General features: G+C 36.9%; 1 protein-coding gene across 1 annotated transcript in view; it reads right to left on the bottom strand.

Moving 5' to 3' along the window:
- The window catches only part of ptprg (protein tyrosine phosphatase, receptor type G), a 190,810-nt gene that overhangs the window by 56,425 nt on the left and 110,110 nt on the right, over positions 1 to 24,275 (bottom strand). The window contains exon 4 of the mRNA XM_015392190.1: positions 6,979 to 7,127. Within this exon, the coding sequence (XP_015247676.1) occupies positions 6,979 to 7,127 (149 nt within the window). The remainder of the gene's footprint in view (positions 1 to 6,978; positions 7,128 to 24,275) is intronic.

Here is a 24,275-nt window from a genome sequence, read left to right as displayed (position 1 = left end):
ATAAGAATTAAGCACAACCATAACTTAGGAGATTGTTTGGCTGTTAAATTTGATAAGTAATTTAATACATCAGTGGATCAAACTATATTATTACAAGTTATGATCTTTTCTTTTTACATTTTGTTTTAAGTTTTAGGATAAAAAAAAAAAAAATAATAATCATATTCTAACTTAATAATGATATGGTTTCATAAACCATGCTTTGTTATAAGCCCACTTTTCAAAATGACCATTGTAGCATTGTGACTGTGACTATGCAGCCAACATGTAGTCAAAGTGAGACTAAGACAATACCAGACCAGCAGCCTCATAGCACCTCCACTCTCATGAATGTCACAGTAGTTCATGAAAACTCTCCATCATAAAGCTTTAAACCACCATCATGTTTGCAGAGGAAGGTTACTGTTGCAGCCAACCATGGGTATTTAAAAAGCAGGACCATGATCTGCCAAGCATCACATGGGAAAGGAAGGCCTGATGTGTAAGAAAAACATTTAATTTAATTAAATGTAATTCTGCTGAATTAATGATATACTAATAGCAATATAAATATGCACATTTTAAATGAAACACCATCACATTCTGGGGAGTAGTTACTTTAGAAGGCTGCTCATTTAAACCCTTTTAACAACATATAGCTTTTGGTTGATGTGCTATTGTAGCAGTGACAATGAGTTTTTTAAAACCAGAGGGACATGATCTACTTTAACAACCACTGACAAATGTTATATTCTAGAAAAAGAAAACTAAGTTAATAAAATCTACCAGAAGCAAATAATCTAGTTTGGTTCAGATCAATTGAAAAATATTTGATAGATCCTAAAGGGAATTTAAATGGATTCTGTGTGGCAGTCTATCTTGCACCAATTTGGAGAAATGTTTGACTGAAGACTTTTAGCAGTCTTCTGTTTTCCATAATGTTGTTCATTTTTTGGAGAATTCCTCATTGTGAGAATTCTTCATCTCTAGATTATTTCCTTCAACAAAGCCTGATGTTGTTAACAGAATTATAGATTAATGAAGGGTAGGGGACTGTACAGATTGGTCTGTCCCTTCTTGTAGACACCTTCACAGTTGTGTCTCCAATCAAGTCTGTTGTAAACAATAAAGTATTTATACTCCTCCGCCACCTCAACCTCTTCTCCCATGATGTTGATAGGATTCGACTCATTCCCATTTCCCCAGAAATCTTAAATCATCTCCCTTTTTTAAATATATTTAAGATCAGATGATTTTTTTTTCTACACCATGCCAAAAAACGGTTCACCATCTCCCTGTACTTAGTTTCTTGTCCATCTCTGATGCACCCAACAACTCCACATACAGAAGTATTTCTGCAGATGACAGGGCTCTGTCTGGTACAGGAGGTCAGAGGTGTACATAGTGAAAAGAAATGGTAAAAGTACCATCCCCTGTGGTGCTCCTGTGCTGCTGACTACCTAGTTAGACAGCTGATCCTTCAGTCTAACAAACTGGGGTCTGGTTGTCAGGTAGTCTTTGATCCAGGTGATTGCTGATGCTTCCACCTGAGTCTTCCAGAATGTCCGACTAAGTAAGTCAAGCTGAATTGTGATAAATACACCACAGAAATCAAAGAACATGTGACCCTCACTGTTTTGTCTGCCTTGTCTAAAGAGGGTTTGTTGAAGCAGGAGTATGATAATATCTGCAACTCCAACTCCATGGAGATAAGCAAACTGCAGGGAGTCCTGATGGCTGCTTGTTTACTTAGGAGAAGGAACAGAATTTTCTTGACTAAGTTTCCTTCTATAAAGGAACAAGAAAGGTCCCTGTCGTGGATGTCCTCCGGACGACGTAGTGATTTGTGCTAAGTCTTTCAAAAAATCCTAAGTTCTTGGAAAGGCAGTTGAAAAATCTCCAACAGTGGTCAAAAATAAGCAGAGGCAGCTGGTTCTCTGTCCAGTATGGTTTATTGCAGCAATACAAGTCCACCACACATGAGATGTTAACCGGCCAACATCTACCAAAGCAAAGAAAGTGGTCTGCTTATATACACTCCCTGGGTCTTGGGGCTCCTCCCTGAGCCCCTCCTATTTATTACGTAATTTCAGGTACTTTTCCACGGGTATCTCTTTTATCTGATTATGTACTGGTGGAAATTCCCATAGGGTGCGTATTTTTTTTTTTAAATGGCTACACGTCATTGCCCATTCCGGACCTTTGGACCATGGTGATACACATTTTGTTTACATTGACTTCTTCAGTATAGATTGACCTTTGGTTTCTCCACTGCCATGTTTTGTTTGCATTAACCCTCTTAACCTTATCTTGACCTCTGGACTGCCACACACACATTATTTTCTTAGATATATGTTAAAGCACACCATTTAACCATTGTGACAAGAATATATTCATTGTGAGATATTAATCCACTTCATTCTATTCATTGTGAGACATTAATCCACTACATCTCCCAGGTCAAGCTAATGTTTAAGAGGAGGTTACTTTCTTTAACATCTTAATATCGTATTCACATGAACTGGTCCAAACCAGGATCACAGGTAAATAAATGAGAATATTTTGGGGAAAAATATATATTTGAATTAAGTTACCAATTATTGGTAATGTAATTGCTAGCCTTCACGGCATAACAGAACCTAGCTGCTTTTAGAATAATAAAAAAAAAGGGTTTTAATCAGTTATTTTATCCGGTCATGCTGTAGAAAATTACATTTGGTTCAGTTCTATCAGCAGGAATGCCTGTAAAGCTAAGGATTTATGAATTAGATATTTTATATTTATTATTTCAGACTATGCTTGTAAGTTCAAGCTGTGGGTTTCTCTCATTGTGCATCAAAGGTGATTGAATACCACAGAGGCACACCTTGTGAAAAATGAAGGTTGCTCCTTGGTCTAATGCTTGATGCCATGTACACAGGTGAAAATTAATATCTTTAAAAGGATGTTGTGGCTCACTCTCTCTTTGTTGCTATGACTGAGGCATGACACTGACATTTGCTTACAACCTCTAAAATATGATATCAACTTACAAAACAAAACAAGAAAGAGAAAAAAAAGAGCATCTGTGTCCTTTAGGCATACTAGGTCAAGCTTTCTATCTTTAAAGCTGGCAAAAGCTGAGCGTTTGAGTCATTCACTTGCATATTCAGTTTCTGCTCGCTTACTTTCTTCTGCTTGCTTGCTGACTAGTTTCTATGCAGTCTTTTCTAGCATATGGTGTCCAGGTGTTCCAGCTTACTCGGGCTGTTTAGACACATTTCCTATAGAGCTATAAAAAGACACGTCGCAGAGATCACCATCAAGCAAAATTGAGTTTGTTTCTCTCTTACATAAAAAAGTGTGTAGCTTTTGTCTCCTCCCCTTTCCAAATGAGCTGAGCTATTTAGGCCTCAACACCTACCTGGGTAGGGTAGGAGTAAAGGAGCTATGGAATCCATTCTCCTTTACAGAGAAGTCACTGAAGAAACCTTGGTCTACACATAAACGCATGCCTTGCAACAAAAATCTACATTTCACATCTATGAATGATGTACCTAGAGGGCATAATTTTCTTCTTCTCTTTGCTTTCCCCCCACTTTCTTAACAGCAACCCAAATTGGCCATTAAAGTAAATTCCATCATATTATTTAGAAGCACACCATCAAAGGCGCCATATGCACAACAGCTTTATAATGGCTGTATATAATCCGGTGCCCTTTAACACTACGCTGAACACAAAATGATGTGGCAAAAATAAATCTAATTACCCAGCCATTCAGCATCAAAAGCCGTGGCAGAAGAGAAAGCTCCAAAGAAGAGGGCCAAGAAAAATAACAGAAAGACGCCTTTAGCTTCGTGTTTGGATTCAGAATGAAGAGGCAGACAACCTACAATTTTCTGTTTTTCTATAGACTATTACTGCAAATGTACACTAATTAATAAGGCTTTTATAGAAAATTGCCAAAAACAAAAAAGAAACCTGACTTCAATCCTACAGAATTTGAGATATATGATGTATTATCTAATTCAATAGAAAAAATGAAAATGAATAGTATTGGAAATGATAAAAAGGAATAAAAGCCAGTAAAAAGTTATTCCCTGCATGATGGAGATTTGTTCTTTAATCCATTATTCAGAAAGAAAATCACTGAGGGTTCCAGAATTTTATACCCTTTGAATTTCTTTTATAGGAGTTCTTGATGATTTCTGTTGCTTTGCCTTTATTACTGCCAATCTGTTCCCCCGTTTCTCACTCAGTTGTGTACTGCAGCTTGAGTGATTCCTGCAAAGGCCTGCCCATCTGATAAATTCCCACATCTTTCAAAATTCCACAAACCCAATTTGCAATAAAATCCTGGTGCAATACAAAAAACTGTTGTCAAAAATAAAAGGGCAGAGATGTGGATTGAATTTTTACTAGCTTTTGTATAAGGCTGTCCTCTGGGATATTAACAATAACCTTTTAAAAAGGCTGAATTAATTAGTAAAAAGATGTTGACTCAGTTTTATGTATACTTTAAAAGCATAAAAGGACACAAACTCTAAATAATCGGATTATAAATGCACTTCTGTAAATATGTATCATCATTCAGCTTACCAGCAGACTTTTTTTCTTACATTTGCCACTTAAACATGAATCTATATAAGGTAGAATAGCAAAACACAGCTAAATATTGTTAGTCATTCAGATCAAAAAGTGAAGCTGAGATTTTAAGAGTAAACAAACACACAGTGACATTGGAGTGACTCCTGCATGAATCACTGCACCAATTCATGGTGGCATGGAGCTGATGAGCCTGGAGCTCTGCTCAACTGTTACGGCAACCATGTTGCTAAATTAACACTACGGTGGCCTTTAACTCATCTGCATTGTTGAGTCGGGTGTCTATCAAGTTCCTATTGAGAATGCTCTCAAGATTCTCCATTAGTTTCAGGTAAGGCCAGCTAGTTGGCTAATCAGCATTGTCTTTAATTTTAGTTTTAGTTTTAAGTCTTTAAACCAGGTCCTGGTATGTTTAGCAGTTTGTGCTTATTATGTTGGATTAATGTTGATTTACAATGTGAGCCATTAAACCGAAGTCAAATTCCTTGTGTGTGCACGTGCACACCTACTGATACTCGCATACATCTGCACACTTACTGTTTTTCTATCCAGACACTACACTCACTAAAATTCATTTTAGTTATTGCTCTTATGCCCAACCCTGTAATTTATACTAACCCTTACTAATACCAGTATATCCCTAACTCTAACTTTAACCTAAAGTTAATTCACACCATTCCTCTAAATTGTCTCCTTAACAGTAAACAGGGGAATCTACCATATTAGGACCAGCCTTTGGTCCCCATAAGGCCTTTATGTCCCCAGAAAGTTAGTTAATATACCAAAAATTACCCTAAATAGGTAACATAAACAGGAACACAAACACATGTGGCCAATAGAGTTTATTCTGATTGTGATCTCCATGAAAATTGTTGGCAGAGGGAAGCTGAGCTGACTTACAACTTTATTAAACAGTGGACCAACATCAGCAGAAGAAGAATGACCAACTGAAATACAAAATTGTACCACAACCAAGATAGATCCTGTGCCTTTTCACTCTTCCTCCAGTGTCTGGGGGTTGGATTTCCAAATAAATGCAAATCTTTACTTCAGCTGAACTGAGGACATTTGAGAACTCTTTGATAGTTCAGTCTATTCATTCATCTCTTCATGCTCTGCTTAAAGTGTATTTTTACCCAAGGAATGCAGCAGTGTTGGGTCTTGAAGAATGGCAGTAGTCCACGCCTTGTGAATCTTCTCAGAACTCTGATAAGGACTTTGATTTAGAATCTTTTTTTTTGTACTACACTTTGTTTCCTTCTACCAAACTTTTTTTGTATATATTTATATGCTTGGAGCACTATGAGAATAGCCAGAATCTTTAGCAATTACTTTTTGTTGCTTGGCCCACTTGTGAAGGGTGTCAGATTTAGACTGCTCAACTTTTGCAAATAAATCATCATCACCATCATCGCAATATCACAGTAAGAAAGATTATGATTGTCAAAGCTGATTTGGAATGCAACAATCTCTCGCTAATATATTCCCCGAGTCATAAATTTACATTTTGCATGCAAATGCAATATTCCCTCAATCGGCTGAAGTATCACCACGGGAGATGCCTACACCTGACAAACAGATTATAGTACCAAAAATGTTAAAGTTCACGGAGAGTGCAGGTAGCAAATACAAGAGAGAAGTAGGTAGAAAAATGTAAATGTATAGGAGTTTTAAATTCTGCAGCACTTGCATTAATGACTGCCTGTCGGACAGCCGTCAAGTCAGCAGCCTTTCCCAAGAATGTATTAAAAAACTTTTTTATTGTTCTTAAGTAATGCTCAGATTTTCTCTGGGAGTGTATTTTAGGCTTTTTTATCAGATGTTAGCCAGAAGTATCAGAATGATATTACTCTGTGTGTAATAAATCTGTATAAGTTTCCCTTTTTAAATTGAAATACTAAAAGAATCTATCTTGATATGAGAGTACTCTAATTTATTGAGATGAATAAATATAAATGTTCTTATCTGTTTAAATGAAAGTGACAGTATTGTATCTGTTGTATGAAAGTCTCTCTTATATAAAACTAACGACATTTCTAGGCTCATCTCTGAAATGGATTCACTTTAAGATCCCCTAATGGATTCTATACAAAGTTCAAAGAGTCAAGTATCTTGTAAAAAGGGTAAAACTCTGAGAGGCGTCAGGATATTCTCTCAGTTCTGATATCCCAGAGCTTGTGAGGGTTTAAATACCAACATTCTTAAAGCACTAGTGAGTTCACCGCTAAAAGGTTTCAGCCAAATCTACAAGCCAAAACGTGCCTTAACCTTTACTTTAGGGTTCATTAATTAAACAGTTTTGGAGGTGTATTAAGTTATAATCTATTTGAACACTGCACTAACGATTCAGTGCTGACCTTCAGCACCGAACCTTGGACATTTGTCAAACTGTGTGTAGCAACATGACGTTTTACCTCTACGGGGAACCTTCTGCCATTTATGCTGTGCTCTGAGCCTGCTGATCCATTACTCTGGCCCCAGTGAAACTCCATCTTCTCAGCCTTAAAACGCCCTGGCAGTCCAGCACCTCTTACAAAGTAGTCATCCTTCAGGAGCACAGCCACTGGAGACAAAGAGGGAAGGAGAAACGAATCAAAGACGAATATTTGAGAACACTCACAAACGCAGAATAAAGGAAATTACACTGTGGTATTGTGTTTAATTAACAAAGACGCTCATCCCAGGATAATAGTTACTTATTTTATTTAATCACTTATTATTCTTTAGTTATGATTTTCTTTCTTTTTCTAACAGTGCATTTAAAAAGTTTACAGACCCCTGTTAAAATGCCAGTTTTAAGTAATCAATTAACAAAAGATTCATCTTTAATCTGATTGACATAATGTACAATTCTGCAAAACGGAAAACAAAGAAGTAAAAAAAGGCTACAAGTTAGTATTTTACCAGAGTATTAATTTAAAGGTCAGTACAATTATGCACCCTCTTTATAACTGGTTAGCTCTAATTAAAAGGACATTGAATTGAAATTGGTAACATTTTTGAAGCCATCTAGATGATTGTATTTTTTTCCTTTTTAAAGTCAGATGTACAATTTAGAGTGGCGTTGCTTAGAATATTGCATAATTTAGAAGATTTTTATAACTGAATTTAGATGGAAAATTTTTTTTAACACACCCAAAAAAAAAAAAAAAAATTCAACCACTACATTCACGGATCAATCTCCCTTTCTCCCAGTTCCATTCACAGTATAAATGGCCTAACAAGCTGTCGAATCTCAAATATTCTCAACTTTGTGTGAAGTGAGGACCCATGGGGGGGAAAAAAGCCCTTGCAAAAAGCCAGAAACCTGACATGGTATGTGTCTTTAAGCCTGTGTGATGAAATCGTTAAATGCTACGTTAGTAGCATGCACCTCTACAAAGATGCTTGTGATGTGCTATTCAGAGAGCACTAACATTTTTCCCCCCAGTGTCCTTGAAATCCCCGGTTGACTGCGAGAAGTGCAGTGCACAGGTTCAGTCAAAGCCACCATCTCTCTAATTGTTGCACGACTTGTAAGGAAGACTCGATGGCATCTGGTTGCCTTGTGATCTTTATCCACATGGCAGCTTTTTACGAGGCTCTAATGCTGCAGCTCTGCCTCTGCAGAATAGCAGGAGCTTTCACATTTTCTCTCATGTAAGATCATTAAGATCCACTGCTTGGTCTAAGAAATGTTCTAGGGATTCTATCCTTTTCACATTTAACTGTTGTTTTTTCTTATTCATTTGGTAGAGTTTGATGTGACCTGTGAACATATTGACATTGCATTAATACTTCTACTATATGCAGAAAAATGAGACTTCAAAAATAGCACCGAGCAAAGACTCTAAGCAGACATACAGTTGACATGTGGTAAATTATTCATTTCCTTACAGATGACTGCTGGATAATTATATGTGTGACTCCCAATGCATGAAAACTTTCAAAGCTATAAGAGAAAGTCCTTGCTAGTATAACATGCATGGTTATTAGATAAACATTGGCACTGCCTAGAAAGATGTGATGCTAAAAAAAACCCCCTCAAGATCTGTTTGTTTTCATGAAATTAGATTTTTAAAAATCCATTTGTGGCATGCCATCGCTGTTTACATCACAATTCAATATGAGAAGAGACATCATTGGACGGGAATAGCCTGATCTCTGGACCCAACAGTAAGATAAATATGATTTTGTCCTGAACTTGACTCAAAGCCCAGCGCAAGTGTGTTCCAGACGACTCAGAGGACATACTGGAAATGTAGACAAGATGATGAAGATCAGAAATAAGGGAGAGGTAGATTGGAATAAAAAAAGTCTATAATGCCTGAGCAATACTTGCTTTTCAGCCCAAACAGATGATAGCATTTAATATCCTGTATAAAGCCCTGCTATAAAAGGAAAACACATCGTAGCCAGCCCGGGGCTGGCTCTTTGAATGTTGACAGTTTCATGCTGGTTAGTGCAAAGATGCATGGAACTATTAAGTTCAAGTCCCGATCGTCCATTTGTGATGCAATTGTAGCTCAATTTTGTCATGTTTGAACTTGGAATGTGATGCTTTCCACGGATTAGATGAGCGGAAAAAAACAGGGTTAAGTTAAAAAACAATGGGCAACCATGACTGAAGGTTGGGAGGAAATCAGAGAGAGACGGTCACCGTTTGCTGATGGAGGTGTTACCTTGTGTAACTCCTCAGCACAGCACAATGGAAGGAATCATAGCGTGATAATCCTGTTGAATTACACTGCGGAGAGTGCTTCCAAATAGGGTCCGACATAATAATAGAAACGACATTCTGTTACAGATTCCCATTACCACAGGCAGCACCTGCAAGCTAGTTCACATTAACACCATTTGACAAAGGTATCAAAAGAATCTGGAAAGACATGGTGAGAAAACAGCCGTGAGTCTTTAGGAAGCCATATTTACTCCTTCTGTTATGCAGAAATGCTGTCAAAAGTTTTGTTGCCTCCTCATCCTTTGATAAAAAGCTATAAATGGAGAAAGCAGCATCATTTGGAGCACAGTATTACTGTGATTGGAGAAGATTTGACTAAGTTACAGAAACTAAAAGATGGACGAATTTTTAACAGAACCAGACGGACTTAAAACACTATTTATGGCAGAAGGCCCTGTTAAGGTTCCTGTAGAGGTACAGTAATTAAAAAAAGATCTAACATCTTCTAACATTTAATTGCAAGTAGAAACTAATATCTACTTTGGAAGGATATAAATATTGGCTTGCAAAACTCTAGATTTATATTTAAATCGGTTTATACAGGGAGATATTTAGAAGCTGTAGTTATTACTTTATCTAGCATATACCACTGGTGAATATCATTTTCAATATTATAAAAATGTCATTGTGAGAACAGCCACACTATGGAGGGAACTAGGAGATATTTTTATGTTTGCACCCATAGTTTTACATCCTTTGATTATTAGTCACAGAACATATCCAAGACCTAAAGGAACATTATAGAGAATTGGGTGGCCTAATGTGTATACATTTCTAAATGTGCAGTGAGAAACAATTGAGGGCATCAACTGTAAAATTGTAAAAGTTTCATATTTAAAAGGATGATTGATCAAAGCTTTATTTATCTGAATGAAAAATTCTCTACAAGCTTTCTTTTTCTATTCAGTCTGTTTTACTTCCTTAAAATTAGAATGTATTCCTGAACTATAAACAAAACATTTCCACGTTTCAGATGCCAAAAAGAATGATCAAACACATAATGGTACCAATCAGATATCAGAATCCACTGCACTTTACAAGGAACTGCTACTTCTTTCTATTTGCTGATTATTCATTAATTAATAATTTTAAGCTTACTTATATCTGTGCCAAATGTTCATCTTTTTTTAAATGTTTATGTCAAGGTTAAAGTCTTCACTCACATTGCAAGATAAACAATTAATCTGCTCTACAGTTGAATCAGATTGGTATCGGCCCAGGTATTGATATCTGATTGGCCGAAAAAAACTGGATCGATGCATCTCTAGTAACAACACAACTGTCTATATTTGTATAATTAGGAAATAAAAGAAATGAAAATAAAAGAGTACATAGGAAAATGTTTAATATTAGTGACCAATAAGTGAACAAGAACAGTAACAATGTAATATAAAATTAGAGAGCAAAAGCTGTATGGTCTCCTATAACTTATACATTTTATTTATTATTGTTAATATTTTATATCTAAAGATTTTCATAAGCATTTGTTTTCAGACTCTTTTGCTCAAATATACCCAAAATTGGTTTAGAGGATGATCTAGCGGTTCGTAACCTAACAAAGGTTTGCTATTTGAGGAGTGTGGAAAGAAAGAAGAGAACCAAAGGAAGAACATCGCAAGAAATCTAATTACAGTCTGTTGCAATCCATGTAAGGTGGGAGATGCTCTAGAAAGACATGAAAAAAAAGAAAATTCAACATATACACAAAATGCTGTATATAAGAAAACACTAAATAAAAATAGCAGCGCCTTCCTCACAATAACAACTGGTGGTGGCAGCATGGTGCTGTGGTGGTACTTTCCTCTAGCCTGGGCAGCTAGTTTGCTTAGAGTTGATAGGAAAATGAATGAAGCACTCCAGGAAAACCTGGGAGTAACCTGGTCACAGAGGACATGAGGCTGGAAACCAGCCTTAAATTAATTGGTTTAGGTCAAAGTATGCATAAGATTTTAACTTTGAAAGTCTAGGGTAGTTCTAAAATCAACTGAGAATCAGTAGTATGACAAAACAGCTCTAAACACTCTTTCTAAACACTGTAAAAAAAAGTTTAACACTTTCAGTGGAGATTGAAAGTGTTAAACGCATCCTGTATTATAACTGAAGGAAACCGCGGTTGGATATCTTATTTATTTATTTTTTTAGGACACTTAATATCATAACGCCTATAAAAGGGCCAGAAAGTTATGTATAATTCTTAGAAATCCTTGTGGTGAACAGAGACCATGACTACAAATGAACTGTTTAAGACATTCGCTTCACAGGAGCAAGCTGTGGTCTAGTGTCTTGCCTGTGGGCACTTCCCCATGTGTTCAGTAAGAAATGTGGCCTGATATTATCTCTTTTTTATGTTCACACCCATATTATATGTGCTTTAATGTTCCATGGATTTGAAAACAACATGACCAGAGCATCTCATAATCCCACTGCGATCCTGACTGAGATCAGATGAATCTAGAACCCTTTTTACCACGTCTACATTTGACATTATTAGCCAGATTATAATTGGTGCTCTGTCGGCTGATCCCTTGCTTTACACGAGGATTTAGTCAGGCTGTGAATGAGGACGGCCCACTTTTAATCATAACACAAAGCAAACTAGGGGGGATTGAGTGTGAGAACAAGAAAACACATATTGTCAGTAAACAGAGAGGATAATGGATGAGTTTTGAAAGAAGTATGAAAGAAATTTAAAGTAACTCAAACAGATTTAGCGATTGGAAAAAAGGAAAGAGGTGTGATGTTTTGATAAACAAAGAGAAGAGAAAAGAAGATTTAAAAAGAGAGAAATCTTGTGTTATGAGGGATGAGCTGAGCTCCTGTCGCGAGGCGAGAAAGAATCTGCCAGAAGCATTAACGTGCCAGCGCTACTTAAGCTAAAGGCCCACAGCATGAAGACGACGAAATGATGCAGGAGATTTTTCAGACTGAAAGCATTAGGTCAGGAAATAACTATCCATCACATTATCATAATTGTGCAACTCCTTTGCAATAGAGCAAAAATCCCTGATTCTGCTGTTGTTGAAGCAGGGTAATCCTGTGTGCAACATAAGAAAAGCCAGGGAATGGAGATGCTGGCTGGCCTTGGGAGTTTCATTAGAAATGCGGCCCTGGGTGTGTGTGAACCCTCAAACAGCAGAGGAGGAATTAGAAGCTAAGCCAAAAAGACCTTGAATCACAGCCTGTGAAAGAAGGGGAGTGTGTGTGAAAGTAAATCCTTGATCAATGCATATGTCTCTGGAGGCTTCCGATTCCCGCTGAATTCGGTTTGAAGTTGCCTGAAATTTTACTGAGATCTGTTTTTGTTGAGGAATACTGCCCGAATGGCAGCTAATCTGCCTGATCTCAAAGCAGGCCAAGTCCCGAGGGAACATTGTGTAATCAATCGCAATGAACTTTTTAAGATCTGTTCACACAGCCCTTAATTACAAAGCTGACTTTTAAATAGAGTGAGTGATGTTCTTGCCCCTTCGTGGCGGATTTAAACAACTCAATTCCGGAACATCCCCAAGTGGCATTGGAAACAGGGGTTAGGAAACAAAAACCAGCAGACTCCGTCAGACCACAGGAACATTTTATAGCTCGTTTAACTTTCAAAAGAATTTCACTTGTTTTCTAATACACAGTGACAAATTTTAGAGTTTCTTTTCACATAACTTCTCCTACACTGCTGTGACGCAGCCAAACAGTGGCTGGAAAAACCAATGTTATCAGAAAGCACAAATGTAAACCAGACATTCGTTTTCACTGAATGTAAGTCAAGTCTTTTGGACCTAGAATTAGAGACAAGTCTCCATTCTTTTTCAATGCAGAGTTCTTTGGAGGTAAATTCAGTCAGGTTTAAAATTGAAGGGGCAATTCCTAGTTCAGTTGTTAGTCTTTCACAAAGTCCAAGTCAAGTTTTAAGTTTGTGAGTCACAGTTCCAAGTCAACTCTAACCTCCAAGTCCATGTCAAAATCTCAGGTCAAGTTTCATGGCAAGCAAATTTCACATCAAGTCTCAAGTGTTCAGCAGTGATTCAGTTTCATTAGAAATGTGTTTCAGTTTCAAATGAGTGAAATTAACATTTGCTCCATTTACTCTACCCCTCTGGAACCGATTAATGCCAAGTTCCAACCGAGCTTGGATCAGTTAACTGTGCCCAGCTTGGTTCATTACAACCATTTACACATTACGCTAGCTGTTTCCTCGCCTCCTACTGACGATCCATGGTACTACTGCTAGGATTGAAGGATGGAATCAAGCAAATCAAAATGGCGGTGCATGTAACATTCAGGGAGTTATGTTTGGTTTAAATTGAGAGTTGTTTGCGGAGAGTCAGACGAAGAAGGTAGCCTATCGCACCACGCTCTTTTGCAGCCATTTCATAAAAATGTTTGTGTTGAGAGGATTTCGATTTCTGTTTACGGTTCTTATTGTGCTGTTTTATGGCGGCTGGCAAGCAACTTACAGATGTTCAGTACCGCCTAAGCTGACTGTAAGAAGATGCCGCTGTCTGCTCATGTGCTCTTTGTTTTCAGAGAATAGAACTACAATTGAACCGTGCCTTATTTTTGAACTACTACTAGATTAAGCATGATGCGGTTAAGTTTGGCATGGTCCATTTCGATTTACACTCAAAAGTTACCTTGGTTACCGTGCCTGGACCGCTCTGGGCACTGTTTCAAAAGGGTAGTGTAAATGGGGATATTGTCACATCAGACTTAAAGAATTGATCACCTAAAAACACATCTCTTGTAAGTTATTCATTTAAATCATAAGCATTTACCATCATCTAACAAATCAATCCTCATTCACAATCAAATTCTTTTCAAGTTTGAATCAGTATATAAAAAACATATTCAATATCTACCTTAAAAAATATTAAGATTAGGGCTGCAACAACGAATCGATAAAATCGATAAAAATCGACTTTTAAAAGCGTTGGCAACGAATTTAATCATCGATTAGTTGTGTCGCGCGATTAATGCGTCATCCGCCGCTGCCGTCATCCCGGGGAAGAAAAAAAAATATGGCGGAGCGAGTCAGCGCCGCAGTTGCAGTGTTGCCAACTCAGCGACTTTTCAGACCCCTCCAGCGACTATTTTTTTAAAAAGCGACTAGCGACAAATCTGGCGACTTTTTACGATGTCACTGGCGGCTTTTGGAGACTCTTACGTGAAAGCATGTATCGTTCCTACTCTTGTCCTCCAGCGGCAGCTGCTGCCGTGGGGCGCCTCCCCCATCCCAACGCCTTTCTCCCTCTCCCACAAGAATCCCTCTCAGCGCTGCAGTCCGAGCCGCAGGATTTTAGTGAGGAGTTTACCCTCAGCGTCCAGACTGCAAATGAAGCGCGCATGCCCCGGGATTGACGGCGCAAATTGATCACAATAATTAAAATAGCCTGCGCTTTGTAAAGTGAAAAAAGTCGTAACATGCAACTTTTGTAAAAACAAATAAACATGGCACGGAAGCACCACTGTTATGACGCAGCACCTGAAAAGAAAACATGTTGGAGCCTTCAATGGCAGTGAAGATAGCTGATCAGCAGGATGAGTAACCATGTTTGTTTCATTTTAAAGTGGGGAAACGTAAGTTAGTTTCTCAGGTAGCTCATCTGATGCTTTCCTTAGCTTGTTAGTAGGTTACAGACAGTGATAAGGTTGGCTACTTATTTTACTTTTAATTTCATTTGAATTAGCTTAAGCAGCGTTTATATTTTCTTTATAAATAAATTAATTTGCAAATTATGAGGGCAAGGCTTTTAAAGTTTAAATCTTCTGGCAAAGATAAAGTAAAGAAGATCCTGCAATTTATGGAAGTAAAGCAGAATAAAATCCAGCAAGATCAGTAATATGTCAATTAATTATATGCCACATTCCCATGTAAATATCTGTCTTTGGAGGATGTGTTTTTTAGCACCCCTAGTTCTCTCATTTTTATTCCAAATACAATTTATAATTTGAATCACAGGGCTATTTTTATCTCTATGGTTCAGTATTTTCTCAAGTAGCAACTTTAACTGCTATACTTTCCTGTCTTAAAAGGCAGAACTCTACTAGTCTAAAAAAAACTCATTTGTTGAAATGGGGGGACGTATTGTTTGAACCCCTTAGGGGCTTTAAAAAACAAAAATGCCTGTCTCTTTTTGCGCTTTATGAAACAAAGTACCCTATATTTTGTGGATGTACAGCTACATTTCTCATGTAAGTTTGCGTAGTTTTAAAACAAACATTTAATTTTTCATATAGCACCAGTACAGTTAATGAGCAACCTGTACTTGTGTGCTTGTTTGTTCTGTCTAAAATGTTTATTTTGGAATAAAGAGGTTAATATAAAAAAAATATTTTGTGTCCGATTCATCGATTAATCGAAAAAATAATCGGCCGATTCATCGATTTTCAAAATAATCGTTAGTTGCAGCCCTAATTAAGATACATTTATGCCTATTTTTGATTGCATAAAATTTTACACCAATTAATGAAAAATATCCTAAGCCTATTTTTCCTTTGCATAATAACACATGACTTTGAAATGAAACTAACAGATGCAATATAGACAGATGAGTGCTTTTTTCCAATCTAGATTTTTATATACAGAATTCAATTTGAGAGACTTCTATGTTATCACTGAATGCAAAATCAATGAAAAGCAGGTGGTTATGAGCCAATTAAATAAAAACAAATAGAGTCTCAGAGATAAGGTCTGTAACTACGTGATAGAGGACCACTCAAAATATAAACAGGCCTTAACTTACCCATAAACCCTGCTAACATTAATAGTTTTTTTCAAAAATATAAAAGTTTAGTATCATACTTTCACAGAATAATTATTAGGCTGGGGATCCAAACCTTGGGTTAGAGTTAAATCTAGAGTCTGAAGAGCAGACTCTAGAGCAAGGCAGGTCTAAAATGTTTTATTTTGTAGCTCTCAAGTCACAAAGTTGTGTGTGCACAGTTATTTTTCTCTGAATAATAAAAAAAATACTCTCTTAAAAAGTCAGCAATGTAAAAGAAGTAAACAGAATAAGACCTTCAAAACTGAAGTGGGATTGAAATCTTTGGTTTATGTGTTTAATTTTAAAGCTGAATTTTTGCAGTTTTTATTCAACTGACATCAACCTGAAGGCTATGACTTCATCCCCATGTTCAGAACTGTGGTAAGAATGCAAAAAGTTCAGAAAAATATATAACGCTTCAATAAGTAACCTTAATCATCTGCTTGGTTTGAAAAAGCTGTCAAACATAAAAGATTTCTACGACATATGACGTATGACGATAAAGTGAAATATACTGAATGACAGACGTGTAATTCAATGTTATGAGTTTTAATCTAAATCTTCATCTTTTGGCTTTGATTGTGCAGAGCAGTGTCTTGTTTAAAGGTTTCCAGAGTTGAAACTTTTCCTGTTTTATATCAGTCTTTCATCCTTCAGTTCTTCAGTGCCTCAGCAGGCAACAGTTTTCTGAGAAAAAAAAACTGTAACACGCAACAGCACTCTGCAGGATCGGCCCCAAATGGGAAAGAGGCACAGTTGGTGGCGGGGCTCTCAAACATGGGGGCTCCTGAGAGCAAGACATTTCCTTTAGGACATCAAAAACAAGTCAGGTCAAGTCATACATCAGCTTCAACCTCAGGCGGAGCAACTAAGGAGGAGGAATCAATTTCCCAGCATGAAGAGGGATGCAGAAGATGTGTAAGTACAGATATAGAGCAAAGATATCAAAATGCAATCAAAAGGACAGAATAACAGATAGGAATGTATGATTTACTTGATCTCACCCTTCTTAATGTATTTTCATTTTATAGAGGTGACCAAGAAGCCAAGAAGCAGCAACTCGCCATGCAGTGACAATACTGATGATATTGATAGAATAAAAACAGTAAGAGGCTAACAGATGCAGAAGGCTGAGTAAAGCTACAGAAGACATTAGTGGTGTAAGATAAATGAGAGTCCATTAGTGCTGAGCTTACAGCACTACTTCAACCACAAACTGATAGCCAGAGTGCTTAGATGCTAATGTTTAACTTCATCTTGAACAACTGGAGATGCACCGAGAACTCAGCTTGATCAGAATCAGATTGCTTCAGCCCTGATCGATAATTAGCTGGTTAAAAACAAAAAATCTGTTTGTTTTTCCCGCACATAATATGCACCTCTATGGGAAATAAACAGACATTGGTCTTAGTTATACAAGCTAATGACGCTAAATGCTAGCATGCATTGCAAGATGACCTAAAATGGGAACATTGTACTCAGGGCCAAGTGTTTCTTTTAAGAGTGAAATCTTGCCTCCTTCATTCCATCAATTTTAAAAAAGATAAATATTTAAATGTTCCTGACAGTAAACTAGGTGCCAGGCTTCTTCCTAGTTGCAATACAGTTTAGAATGATTTAGCAGTTAATCAAAGTGTTTTTAATTTGAGTTTGATATAGTTGTTTTTTTAAATTGGATCTTGTATAAGAAAATACGTCATATTTACCCCCCCCCCCCTTAAAAGTAATACTCACATTCTCTATATAACCTACAAATTAAATTCTACAGAAAGCAGAAAATTGTATTCTTCAGCTCTAAAAGAGATAGAGCGAGATTGAATATTAGTCAGCAGGTCAAATCTCTAGATGAAGGATGATGAGAAAACTCCATGAAATATAATAATTGGAAAAAATTATCAAAACTAGGGTTGCACCAATTAATCAGCCAACTGATTGATCGGCCTAAATCTTTTTAATTTTAGGAGATCGGTGATCAACCAATATTTAGATATGAAACCAATCTTTTCCACCGATGTGATCTACGTCTATAAAGCTCTGAAAACCACTGTCACTGCATTCAACTTTAATTAATATTTGAGGGCAGTTATGTCTGAAGTTTTTATTGGTTCACAGGCAATAATTATTTTTTTTTTTTCTGTAAGTTAAGATAAAAAAAATTTATGGTAATATCTAGTGATATTATAACAACTGACAATGTCAGTTATAAAAAGAAATCTGTATTGGTAAGAACCAGGACTGGAACATCATGCTTTTAAAGATGGTGATTTGGTGATCAGCCATAAACCAGTTATCGGTGCACCCCCAATAAAAACCAAAGTAAATGGAGGAATCTCAAAAGATAACTGAGATTACCTAAAAAACATAAGTTACCAAAATACATCAGATGGGGATAAATATTAATAAAAAAAGAATGCTAAAAATGTTCTTGAAACTTGTTTGAGTATATGAGAAGGAAAATTCTTATTATAACCAAGAACACTGCATGACATAAAATTAAGAGCATGATCATCCATATTCTAGGTGATAAGACCTGTAATGAATAGCCAGCGTGTGTTAGATAGTATAGTAAGAAGCAGGCCACCTATATAACAAATTATTTCAGGGGAGTCATGACCACAGATACAATCTGCTATATCTGTTTGGCGATACCAGAGAGTGAAGCAGTAATGTGACAGGAAATTAACCTGCAGAGACCGCACCGCTTTCAAATGCTTCAGTAGGCTATACATAATTTCAGGTCATGTAGTCTGGCTTGGCTTATAAATTTCAATAAGAGAATTAGAAATGTCTCAGTTAGTGTTAAGGTGTCCTGCATTTGGAGCCATGAGATGGGTTGGCAGGTTGATTAACACTTATTTTTGTGGGCCGACCTTCATGGAGTAATGGCTAATGTGTAGCAGTATCCTGCTGTTTAATGACTGGTCTACGGGATATTTCACAGCTCCCATACAGAAATAATAGAAAAGAAATGCTTTTATTCTCCAACAGTAGGGAAATTCAGGTGTGACAGTGGAAAAAAGTAGAAAAAGAAAGACTAGAGTCAAGAGTAAATAGTATTAGAAGACAAAAATTTAAACCTAAACTGGATAGCAGGAAATACAATCACATCTAAGAAAGGAAAACTAAACTAGCATACTAAGATAACACTGAGAATATTTTAATTTAAAAGGAAAAGAAATTCTCAAACATGTAGAAATAAAAAAAAACTGCTAAAGCAGAAGGCGAAAAAACTGTAATAAATGTAACATCTGTGAGATGGAAAAAAGATACTGAGCAGATCAGAAACAGTACAAATGATGATATGCAGAAGAAAAGAAAACTGTGTAGCTATTAGCATGGTTGTATACTCAATTATTGGACCTATTTAGAACAGATATTGCAGTATAAACAAAAATGTGAAATAAAACCTGCCCTTGAAGTTAAAATGGCAACAACATAAAAATAAAGATAAAGAAAATGAAGCCCCCCTTTTTCCCAGTCAGATTAAAAGTGAATCAATTTCAAAATACAGTGATGTGAATTTGTTGCATTTTAAGATGACCTTTTCAAAAAGCCATTGCTGTGCACCATTTTGTGGTAATGTGACTCCACTTTCCTGACTTTCACAGTACTTAGAGCCATTTAAATCCCCCTCTTGTAGTGCATGTTCCTAAGTCATGTTACTTCCAACATTGTAAATAAGCAGCCTGTAGCATTGCCAGGCTGTGTCAGTGGCCTTGGTTGTCATGGAGGCCAACAACCCTCATTATGATCAAACGCAAAAGATGACACTGCTCTGAGAGAGAAACGGTGCCCAAAGCAGACAGATCAATTAAGGTCAGGGTTTTCAAACCAGCGGTCCACGGATTTGTTGAATTAAAGAAAAGCAAACGGGGCCGTGATTTGAAATGGTAGTTAATTGAGTCTGATTCCAAATGTGTCGGTAAACAAGGTTTGAAAGCTGCATACAAAGAGAGGCAGGAATGAGCAAAAGGCGATGACAATGGATGCAATAATAAGGGGATAAAAACACCTCATAAGCCTCTTTCAGTCACACCAATCATACAGCAACCCAATGTGTCTGTGTCTCACTAACTGAGTATAATTCTGCTTTTCTATAACATGCTGTAAGAGAAATTTGACTAGGCACGAACGAGAAACATCAACTTTCAAGAAGTCATACAGCTATAAAAAAGAACGTGAAAAGCTCCAAATACATAAGAGAAACATTACCTAATAAGCTAGTATTGATCAATGCAGGAGTATCCAACAATATGTGGTTTTGTTTTTAGAATTATCCTTAAAACCGCTGTAGATTTAGTCTTGCATTAACAAGAATCTAAGTGATGTGTTTTTACAGAGCATACTTCCTGTTTTTCTTCTACTGAGGAAATCGGTGAAGCACATATTTAGGTAAGAAGATTTTTGCAAGAGAGCCGTACAGCAGGGGAGGGTGCCGCCATTTCTACAATCCATGGTGGAAGTCAATGTCGAAGTGGAAGTCTGTCCCAACAGTAATTTAATGAAGCTTTGTTGAATCCAGTGACCTCAGGCTTCAGTTTCCTTCAAAAAGTTGGCTGTGCCATTTTTTTTTTTTTTTGTGCTTCACAAAAATAGTAGACCATTGTTCAAACAATATTTTCAGTTAAAACTTTTAATTGCCTGAAGTTTTGAAATAAAATAAGTTCAAAACAAAGATCAAAATTTAGCAGAATGACTCTGCTTCCGTTGGGCACTTCCAGCATGGATTGTAAAAATGGCGGCACCCTGCCACTGCAGTAGGGCAACTCGATTTGTATAACATAATAGAAAACATTTTATTTTGGTTGGAACAAATTAAATTAAATTACAAATTAATTAAATTGTTCGTACTAGTGATTTATGAGAAAATAATGCATTTTTATCCGATTTCTAATCTTTTCTCAGGTATGAGCTAATTTTATGATGCTTCAGACTTAACGTAGGTGACAGCTGTTATCCAAACCTAGTTTTCACTAAATTACAACATTCGGTGTTACCTACAAGCAATTGTCCATTTTATTAGGCTACATCGTTATATATTATGCAACTCTGCAATTATAAATTACATTTTTGTCACAGATGAAAAACCGCGATCTTCAAACTGGTAAAGTCTCTACATCTTCAATTACATTTCTATGAACGAAGACAGTCTAACAAGAGCTGACATAACCTTACATTGAATTATTTTAGATTTGCAATTCTCTGGAATGTGCGCTCAGTTACCCACAGCTGGACTGCATCAGGAATAGATAGATTATTTACAATCTTTCACTGAAGTTAAGAACCTTTGTTGAATCTGAAGTGGAGCGTTCGTAAAAACCCATGGTAGTTGAAAAAGTGACCGAAAATTTAAAATAACAATATGAAAATACTGTTGTATGAGGCCCGATAAGCTCAAGGGAGTCAGAAGATCCTCCATTATGCTATTAGACAGGTTCGCATATGTAAAGATTCGATCTTCCCTGTGCTATTTTGCACATTCATGGTATGTTAACATTTCATCAGTTCACCGGATTAAAGCAGCCTCGCATTAACAATGACCCGAGCTTTATAAAACAAGCCGACTATCCCTTGTGTATGGTGTTCTTAGAGATTAATTAAATAAATAAAGTTTTATATATATATATATTAATCAAATTTAACAAGCCATCTATGGCAGTTTGAAACAGTATTGCAACTGTACAATACACACCTAAAAAAAATCATACATGTATGAAAACCTTTTAAAGACCAATTATATAAAAAGCATTATATAAATGAAAGGTAAATTATCTAATAGGATATCAAATTTAACAGCTTTAAGAACATTGTAATGCAGGAACACAAAGTAAATTTCAGCTTAAGTAGGCCACACCCACACAGGATGTCCGTTTTTGATCACAATAAGCCTAAAAATGCAGCACTTGAATAAAGCCATGCCAGCCTGACATCTGTTTGATTTATGCCACTGAATTAACACAGAGCAGGTGGACAAAGGCCCTAGTTGTGAACATACAAAAGAGAACTGGCGTAGCTTTAAATCTATATTAACGGTAATAATTTAAACACTATTAAACAATTTATGCTGCTGTACCTGAGCATGGTAAGCATTTCATGCACATTAAATCTGGCTTTATACATATTAGAAAGTTATGGCTTTTTTCCCATAGCCTTCTCGAACGCAACATTAAGCTTGTCCTCAGCTACAGACATCGTCTGCCTTCCCAACATGACTGCTGTAGAGCAAATGAGTCAAAAAAACAATCCCTGCTTGTTTAACCGAGCAGCTTACAGGTCTGAGTGACTCTTTGGAAGGAAAATACTGACCAGCTGTTCTGCTTTAGTAGCATCGAAAGGTTCTAGTTTTTTGGACATTTCTCTTTTTTTGTCAATTTTCCTCTTCAAAGGCTGCTGTGAGTGTTTATTATAGGAAATTATTTTATTATAGGAAATCATGGTAATCTCTCATGTATGATGGTGGCCATTATAGATGATGCGGAAATAAACAACAGAACAATTTAGGTCAGAACAGCACCTAACTCTGTATTTGAGGTGAATTTTCTGCTATCATCGCTTCACTTTTTACATGACAAAGATTCAGTTTATTTATTGATTGTTTCCTATTAAATTACAATATTAGATGGATTCATTTATTAGGATGGGAGAAGTGTTTTTGTTGTTGTTAGGTGAACTATCAAATGGTATTCCAGTAAGCATCAAAGTACAGGTATGTTTTTACAATAAAGTATGTATGACTGGAAGAAATTTAAAGATTTTGTGGCCCAGACATAGCCTAGTAAACTAGCCCCACCCGCCAGTGGCCACAATCATTTTTGCCTCATCAATTTTTTAAAAGGAGGTATTCGCCTTTTTTCCCACCGGGTTTTTTTTTTCCTTTTCCCCACCACCTTTCTGTCGCGTTTACTTACTTCGCCACAGTCAGTCGCGCTCATTGGTCAGAGCGTTGGCCAATAGGCACAGACATGGTTTGAAAGACAATGGGTTGTTCTCTTCAACAATCTTACGACGTCTTATTCATTGGGGCCAGACTAAATTACACATTTAATCTCACATTTAGTCTGGTTTATCAGGCTAGCCCAGACAGAGTCATGACTTCAATCTGAGGCCTCATCTATAGCCCCATATACACTACCCTTTTGAAACCGTGCTGAAATTGGTCCTAGCACGCTAACCGAGATAACTGTTGAGCGTAAATGGCAGGCACAACTGAACCGGACCATGCCAGACACAACCAAACCACACTAAAATGGTACTAGTTCATGAGTAGGGCTCGGCGCGGTTCAGTTGTGGCTCGGTTCTAAGATAACATAGAGCGCATGAGCAGACCACATCTTCTCCTTACAGTCAGCCTCCGTAATCATGAAAATTCAGACTAAAAATACTATCTTCCCTACCTGGCCACACGATTTCCAGCGATGATTCTGCTTAGCAGTGTGATGAATCTCAACGTCTGTTGTTGTTTTCTACGTCTGTAAGCCCTGATTAGACTATCGTCTGTCGTATCCACTTTCCAAAAGCCGACTGTCAAGTAAATGTAGGGTAAAACTACTACCTGGCCTTTTAGATGGCTTTTCCTATCACTACTAGAACAGCAAGCTGTCATAACCATGTTAGCAGTCCAAGCTCTGGAAGGGACTGTTGCCATGATACACCAGCTGCTAGAGAAACAAATGCTCAAGATCGTCTTGAAGACGCAACTTGTGTGCGTTAATGCTGCTGCATCAGTAGGTAAAATAATGTGTGCTGTTGAGTTCAATCTTTGTACACTTTAATGTGAATGATGACATCAAGGCTACTATACAGCGTATATAACCTGGCATAATTCAGATTGATACGTGTAGCTTAATTTGAATTCTACACAGCATCCGTATGGAAAGGTTCATGTTTAAAGTGTTTGCAAAAGGGAAGGGGGTATTCACTATGCGAAGTGGCCACCAGCCATCCATGTTGAGCTTTAAGCCAATCGCAGCAGCAGCTGTGATGCATCATGTTCTTGATTTGCTGCAAAAGTAGCGGAGTTAACTGATGACTTAAACTCTTAGGAATGTAAAAAAAAATAATAAATAATCTTTATTGTGCTGAAGAGGCTAGGGTAGCATTTTAATCATGTCCTACTTGCTCTATAGCATGATTGTATGTCACTTTGGAGAGTTTTATTATGTATTTATTTTTCACCCCCTCTCTACTTTGGCTGTTCTATTCATGTTTTGCTCAGTTTTACATGCTGTATCCTATA

This window comes from Cyprinodon variegatus, unplaced genomic scaffold, assembly GCF_000732505.1.
Source record: "Cyprinodon variegatus isolate N-32 unplaced genomic scaffold, C_variegatus-1.0 Scaffold577, whole genome shotgun sequence".
Lineage (NCBI taxonomy): Eukaryota > Metazoa > Chordata > Actinopteri > Cyprinodontiformes > Cyprinodontidae > Cyprinodon > Cyprinodon variegatus.
This window is presented reverse-complemented; position numbering and strand designations above follow the sequence as displayed.